Source organism: Rhagoletis zephyria, unplaced genomic scaffold (genome assembly GCF_001687245.7).
Source record: "Rhagoletis zephyria isolate East Lansing unplaced genomic scaffold, Rhagoletis_zephyria_1.1 Rzeph_scaffold_16470, whole genome shotgun sequence".
In the NCBI taxonomy this organism is placed as follows: Eukaryota; Metazoa; Arthropoda; class Insecta; order Diptera; family Tephritidae; genus Rhagoletis; species Rhagoletis zephyria.
The window spans coordinates 3678-11819 of record NW_016173534.1 but is presented as its reverse complement, the minus strand read 5'-3'; the positions used below and the strand labels follow the sequence as shown (position 1 = coordinate 11819).

The following is an 8142-nucleotide window of genomic DNA, read 5'->3' as shown; positions in this document are numbered from 1 at the left end:
GCCAGGCTTTTAACTTTCATTCTAGCGGAAAATTATGCTTACCTCAAAAGAGAACAAATCATTTTATTACGTGTTATTCCTATGGGGGAAAAAACTCTCGATGCTGCACCTGTTAGAACAATCATTGAGAAGGGAGATTCATGAAGGATCATTACTATATCAAATACTAAAATTTGAGTAAGGTTTCGGTCGCACTGCAGTAATTTTTATTATTATTTTTTTTTTGACCTGGTCTTATGTACATATTACACATGTATGAATGCATAATACGCGTACGCTTTTTTGTCATATCATCAAATTTGTACCATTCATTCCATTTTAAAAAATGAGGTTGGCTTTTAGTTGTTTTATAAGGGGGCGTTTGCGTGTGATGGCTAATTCCAAGCTAGAGGAAAGCTGGATCATTTTAACTTCCAGGTTTTTTACCATTAGGTTCAACTGTCCATTTATTTTTCAATATCTGGGTAAAAAAAAAAAAAAAAAAAAAAAAAAAAAAAAAAAAAAAAAAAAAANTCTTAAGTCTTTCGTTTACTTAATTTGCAGAACTATATTTGAGTTCTTTTTGGATTAAATTTTATAATCAAGCATTTCAAACAAAAGCAGCGCTATGAAAAAATATTACGTCATTTCATCTAAATACGTAAACGCATCGTAACCACGTAAGCCTCGTAAACTTAATTTATTTGGTATGGAAAGACAGGTTAATAATAGATAAGACAGACCCATAATATGTTTAAAGAGGCTTAACAAAGTTGATAAATCTGACTTATAATCGGTTTAAAGTATTATACCAGTAGTCCTGTGTGCAACGTGAATCTTCCATTGTAAACAAATTTCGGCATTTTTGCCCCACTTCAAGCTTCAAGCGTTGCTTCCGAAAGAAGTTTTATAAGCCTTCGCCGGTTAAAACCATGGCTTCATAGTACACGGGAGAAGTCCGGCGCTTTCACCCGTTCATTTGGACATTAAAATTAACATTGTAATGGTAATGGAAAGATTCGAGAGAAAGGGAAAATGGAAAATTGAGTTTGCGATTTAAATTAGTGTGGTCGAAGTTCTGGGTAATTTGTGAAGATAATTCCAGCGTTAAATCGGCAAATATTAGAAATAAGAAATATATATATATATATATATATATATAAATAAGAAATATATACATGGGCGTAGCCAGGTAGGGGCAGGAGGGTGCTCGAGCCCCACCTAACTTTCAAATTTTCCTTATATATAAATAAAATAGTGCCCTGAAATGCCAGCTTAATACGCTCGCTTAGCTTAATATTGCAGGCGTTCACAAAATTAAACTTTTTAGCAGGTAAAAGGCAACCAAAATCACTTTGCACCCTACTACACTCTATTTTTTTAAACTTCCTTAAACATTTTCGCAGCTCTATTTGCACAAGAAAAACATGAAGGCTCAAGAAAGCTGCACGCTTAAAGGTCATATAGTTCCAAGTCTGGCTGGTCACTCAGTGGTGAGTAGTAAAGCATAGAACAGAGGAACCAGAACCGGAGAACCGGGTACTTTAGACAACCATTGGATTAAGTTCCTACAAAAACTGAAAAAGGTTCCGCAATAACCGAATCTCTATACCAAAACAACCAAATAACGGTCCCGGAAGAACCTAAACTCAATTCCAAAAGATCCGAGAAGTGGTTTTTGCAGAACCGAACCTCAATTCTAAAAGAACCGAAAAACGGTTCCGGAAGATTTGAACCTCTATCAAAAATGACCCGAAAAAGGGTTTCAAGATAATCGAAACTAGATTCTAAAATACCCAAAATTCGGTTCCGGGAGGACCGGAAAATGATCTTAGAATAACCGGAAAAATAAGTAAAAATAACTTCAAAACCATTCCAAAGGAACTGAAAACGGATCCTACGGAATCAAAAATCGGCCACGAAACGTAAATTACAATATGGGCAAAAAGTTGTTTATTTTGGTAAAAAAAGAACTGAAAAACGAAGCGTACATTGCACTGTGGGTAACAATTTATGGTTTTGGCATAAAGTCTTAATACGAAGATTCAGCCAGAAATTTAGTTTATATATGTACTATTTATAGAGTTCTGAGTTGACCTATTAATATGCTCGGCTTGAGGTGCTATATCATGTAGCCGCCATTTACCAGATCTAGCCGACTTACATCAACTTCGTTATATTTAATGCTATCGTTTTGAAATTCCGTTTGTTTACGTAATATGGAGTTCTGAGTTGACCTACATACGCAATTTTTTTCTTTGAATTCAATGCTATACTAGTTTTACTTTCATTTATTTTATTTCTATACAATTTTGTAACACAAAAATCAACTAATCAATAAACGTTATATATGTACTAGAGGGCTGCATGAATTCATTCAAAAGTACTTATGAATTATTCATATGCAAAACGAATGAATGATTTCGGCTTCAAATTTTTTTGAATTTGCGCGAATACCAGTTCTGATATTTGTGTCAACACAATAATATTCAAAAAAAGTGAGAGTAAATTGAATTGAAATAAATGACAATTCTTTGTAAACATACATATGTATGTTTGTAGAAAACTGTAACCGAAATGAGTTTGAATGATTTTAATGTTTTTAATACATTTATTCACATTCTTCTATTTGAAGGCAGAAAATTTAAAACAAAATGTATATTCAGAACTTGCAAAATTCCATATTTATTTACTTTCTTTACATTACAACAAAAAAAAAATTTAAATTTTGTAAAAATTTTTAAAAGTCATTTCAGTCAGATTTTGCTTTCCCCTTTTTTTAAAACCGAAACCGTTCAAATTCTTGTTTCTGCTTGGAACCGAACTCGACAGAATCGGTTCTTTGAATGCCCGGAACCGCACATTACTAGCGGTGATAGATGTATAGCCAATTGAACTATTTGACAAGATGCCACCCAATCACCGTCCCTAACTCCAAAATTCTGTATCTGCCACTATGAGAGCTGGCAGTATTTCCCAAATTTTAAAAAATATTTCAATTGAAAATCACTTTCAAGTATAATACATTAGTTCGATCTTTATTCGCTAAACTTTGTACATTTGCATTATATGTTGGGTAAAAAAATACTATTTTTATTTTAAATGCGTACATCAAAATAAATTACATACTATGACTACGAAAATTTACAATTTTGTTACTACTTGTTCTTCGGTGAATTATGAAATTTAGTGTAAAAATACTTTTTCGTTGTCATTGATTGAATACTAAAATGAAATTTGTGCAAAAAATAAATACTCATGTGCATTAGAAATTAAAATCAGTTATGTAAAAAATTTAACTTATTACTTTCTTTTTAATAAATTACTTACAACTATATACAAAATAAGCATAAACACAATTGGTATTAGGTAATCTTTAACAAAGGCACATTTTTGGCATTTCTTATGCAACATAATCGCTACACATCTGCTGCCGTAGAAGATTATTGCTGCTCCTGTGCTAGTTGTTGCTCTTCCTCAGCGGGCGCTTGTCCTGCGTATGCCAATTGCTGGGCATCCAAGCTGCGCGCATAAGGATATGAAGAGGCAGCTCCCGATGACCAACCAGCAGTGTTGCTTGGTGACCAACTAGCAGCATTGTAGCCACCGCCAAGAGCGCCACTGAACTTATTACCCAAACCGCCGAAGAAACGTGAGCCGCTAACTAGCAGAGCCAACAACAAAGCAATCTTGGCAACAATCACAGCCTTTGTGGTGAGCAGAGCCAAAGCGCCGAGCACAAGGGGAACAACAGTGAACAGTTTAGCGCCAATAGCGAGGGCAATGGGGCCCAACATTTTCTTCAATTTGCCGCGGCCTAGAAAATAGAGAAAATATATTATAAGTATAAAATAATATTTAAAAGCATGTCGATATAATATATTGAAGCGGTGGCGTATGTGTAGCTAAACGGCAAACTGCTTAGTTTAAGTCGAGTTTCTCAAGGATATCTTACTTACCCTCATCAAGGGCACGTGCCATTTCCTGTGTAGCCTCAGCGGGAATTTTCATTTCCAGACTGTGCGAGCCCAGAAACTCGGCAGCATTTTGCACAGCAATGTCTACCAAACGTCCACTGCGTTCTTCTGAATTTTCAGGCAATTGTGCGTAAATATCGTTTTCACTTAAAGCTTTGCCGCTGCGCGCCATTGGCGATGAGGAATCTCTGAAAATTGTAAGAAAAAATTATTGGTGATAAAATATGCCAAGAGTTTTAGATTTTATTTTCATAAAATGCATTTGTAAATTGGAATTAAAATATTTGCGATTTTATCGTAAGTGTCAAAAGGTAAATTTTACACGAGAGTTTTTTTTTAATTCTCCCTTAAGCAGTGTACAAAAATTTATTTGGATTTAAATGGGCAACAACATTATTGAATGCTGGCTTTCTAATGGAACTATTTATTTTTTGCATACCTAATTTTTCCTGGACATGCTGAAAGGTATGTTGTATAATCTGGACATTTATAAACGAAGAAAATTTTAAGGATCGTTTGCAGCCAATTAGCAGAATAGGCACCACATATTTGTTTTGTTAGACGTTTGTTGCATCTACTAGATTCTCAACATGTTGTCTTCGTAGACGCTGTGCTCATTCCCCTCTCTAATAAAAGTCTAAAACGACCACATTGGCGCTACTATTTGGTATTTTTTGACTTTTTTCTTTTTTAAAGAATGTGAAAAAAATTCGAAATCAGTTGTTGAATTTCTCGAATTGACGTGTGTTTTAAACCTACTAGGTAGTGTTAAACAAAGCAAACGATTAAATTAATTTTTCTTTTTTCCATAACGGTACATATTCAAAATCTGTGATTTCTTAAGACGTTGTAAATAATATTTGTAGCCTATTTGCAACAAAATTTGTTGTTGTAAAACTGTTCGTGTATGAAACCAGCGTTTTTTTTTATCCCTGCAGAATTTAGTGGGGTCAATTGGTTAATTTCCTTAAGTAAGCGTAAAAGCGTCATAATAAGAAACTTCATCATAAGAAACTTTATCTTGCCTCTTACAAAAAATATTATCCTTTGTCTAAGAGAGTTTTCGAATACTATCTATAATACTCAAATGCTAAAGGTTGTGGATAATAGTGTTCCACTTAAAAGAAACGACGATGACGAAATTCCAATTCACTTGAGATCGATGGAAAATATTTTTAGGAGGGCCGGCAGTTCATAAAGAAGCTAGTTGCACGTGAAGTTGACTACATATACGGCGGTTTCAATGCCAGGCCGGGCAAGGGCAAGGAAGGGAGCTTTGGAACCACCGTCGGAAAATTCAACCTCCACGACGAAACGTCCGACAACGGACTGAGCCTGATTGACACCGCCGGGTCCCGAAACATGGTAGTATGCAGTACAAGGTTCACGTATAAAAAGATCCATCAAGGCACGCTTCCGTATGTACACTTTGAGGCCCAAACGTGAAAACCCTCACTTAACATCCCAGTGGGAAAATCTAATGTAAAGTAATCGAAAAAAATAATCAGTAAAACAACCATTTTCACATTCGAAAATGCATTTTTCCCCCTAGGGCGATGTCCTAAGAAAAGTGGGGCATTCAATTTTGCATAACCTAGTGTCGAGAAATGAATGTGTTTTAATATGAAATTTTTGAAACTTTTTGAATACATTAGAATGCTGATTGCACAGTTAGCAGTAACATTACCGAGAACGCATGTAATGCACTACTACTTTTCCGACTGGGATGTCTTGTGGAACCCCTAACTACATATATTTGCGGTAAAAGCACTAGTACTTAGCTCGAAATAACATATCTCTCCGAAAACACGATATGCTTAAAGCAGTCTTTGTTTATTCACAGGGAAATTATGTCACCAACTTTTTGAAGCTGACTTTCTCGGTTTTTTTTTTGAAACACTTCGCCTCATTTTTTGTGCAGTCATAGATGTCGAATTCTGCAATGCAAATAATACGATTTTTGTTTTTAATTTGGTTGCATTTTTTTCCCCCCCAAAATTAGACGCAGGCGTATTGGTATTTCACTTAATTATTATCACACCCTTTTGAGTTACGTAATGCTACTTATGTATGTACTTATGTATGTACTAGCATTGCTTCACACAAAGTAATTCGAATGTCTTTTCTGTCTCAAAATTCAGTTCATTTTCATTTAAATTTTGTTTCACAATTGCACACACACACCTCTTGAATGATATGCCGCTGACGATTTCGATGTTGTTGCTCCTGGCGGCACGATTCAATGCGGTAATACCTTTAACTGCTAAACAGGTGGTTATATCCTCAGTTTCGAAGCAGTTGCCTAGATAGCGGGCGGCAAGCGCCAGCGTACCACCATTCTCACCCTCGATGCGATTGTCTTGCACGCTTGGTGCGGCCCAAGCGCAGCTGACAATGAGCAGGGATGCGGTTGCGAAGGCGACGAACACTTTCATTTTCACAAAGATCAAGTTAGATAACACGCACGACAAATGAATTTAACCGAATATCCAAATTGTTTGAGCCGTAAGGTACTTTTAACGCGACACTTTCGTTTAGTTCGCGAACGTGCAGTACTTGAGAGCGTTAAGATGAATTTGATGTACTTGTCTCGAGGTAGACACCCTTTTATACTGGTTCCTAAAAAATATAGTCAGAGTTTGTAAGCTGCTGCTGCTGCTGCTACTGGCACCGGCGCTGGAGCGCCGCAAAATTCATTACAAAACAATTTTACAAAAAAAAAAAAAAAATTAAACAAAACCGCCAGCAAAGGGGACAACAGCAGCAGCCGCTGCAGCAGCGAGAAAAGTGAAGCGCGTGAAGTGATAAAGAGGCGCACTGGTGGAAAGAGCACAGCCAAGCGGCAAGGTGTGCGGAATGCGCGCGCACACGCACAACTCATAAACGGACGCGAAAACAAAACTGAAATCATCAGAAAAAAAGAAAAAAAAAATCTGAAAATAACGCGAAAAATAAATAAACCAGAGGGACATTAAAAAACGACACACACACACACACGCACACAACTACATTGGAGAAAATACCAAAAAATGAAAAGCGAAACCTAAAGAAATGGCCCAAAAAGCCATCGTGTAGCAATGGCGCGCAGCCGCAGTTGTCATAATTTTGGCACTGGCAGCAACAGCGGCCAAGTCAAGCGGCAACAGTTTTGAGGCAATTATGATTGAAGCAAGCACTACGTGCCTTTCCCATGTTGGCCAACAGCAATGCACACACTGCTCGTTAGCGAGTAAACTAACAAAAAAAAATAAATTTTGCTCAGTTGAAATGGAAACAACGTCTTAAAAATGCGTTGTCGCGCATGCGCAGTTGCTACAAACAAACAAACAAAACGAAACACAATCTGTCTGTACTCATATGTAATACTTGCACGCCCATTGGCATCACAAAACAGCAACGACTGAACAAATTTCGCTTTTACGCCCTCAACTAAACGCACCCAGCAGTGTTACTCAGCTGCCGCGCAGCATCAACAAAGCAAGTAGACCACACACTACATACATGCGAATACCGCGTTGCTGAGCTAGCGGCTGCTGTGCTTGCTACGTACGAGTATGTAAATAATTATTTTTTTACTCACACTTCTTCCCTATTACTGCTTATCCTCTCTCCACGCTTCCTATATGTACATAAGTTTCGAAGACCTGCGACCCCTCCTCATTAGCTAACCACTTCCTCTTTGCGGAGGCTAAAAAATTCCTTTGGTTTCGTTCATCTGTGAAAAAAAAACACAAATACAAAAAAAAAAAACAAAACTTTTTGTCAGTCTGGCATTTTTGTATATTTTTAATTCATTATCGCCGGTAGGTGCGCCATTTAGACTAATTTGAACATAAGCTCTTTTGGTTGTGTGTTTGCTGTCCGAAGCTTTGCAGGCAATTCATTGGGTGTGAAATTTTGCAATTGACACGAATTTCAGGTGGTTATCAACGTCATGTTTTTGTTATTGTTTTTCCCTTTCGATACGCACATATGCATGTATTTTGTATAAAGTTTGTCTTTTTGCATGCGAACCTCTACCTACATACCTTTTAAGTTGACCTAAATTCATAAACAAATTGATTAATCATAAAAATGATATGGCTGCGCTCTTAAAACATAAGTATGTAGTTGCAAACAAAAAGAAAACATTCGATGAAGAGATTCAGCTCTTAATTGGCAGATTGATGTCGTTTAAAGTATTTCA

At 36.5% G+C, this 8142-nt stretch overlaps 1 protein-coding gene across 1 annotated transcript; it reads right to left on the bottom strand.

The window, feature by feature from the left end:
- Positions 1 to 3377: 3377 nt before the first annotated feature.
- Positions 3378 to 6497, bottom strand: LOC108379472 (uncharacterized). Its single transcript, XM_017635825.1, has 3 exons — positions 6141 to 6497; positions 3939 to 4144; positions 3378 to 3796 (listed from the first exon to the last, which is right to left on the bottom strand). Exons 1-3 carry the CDS (start codon positions 6389 to 6391, stop codon positions 3423 to 3425), a joined length of 831 nt encoding a protein of 276 aa, XP_017491314.1. The 5' UTR covers positions 6392 to 6497; the 3' UTR covers positions 3378 to 3422.
- Positions 6498 to 8142: the final 1645 nt, after the last annotated feature.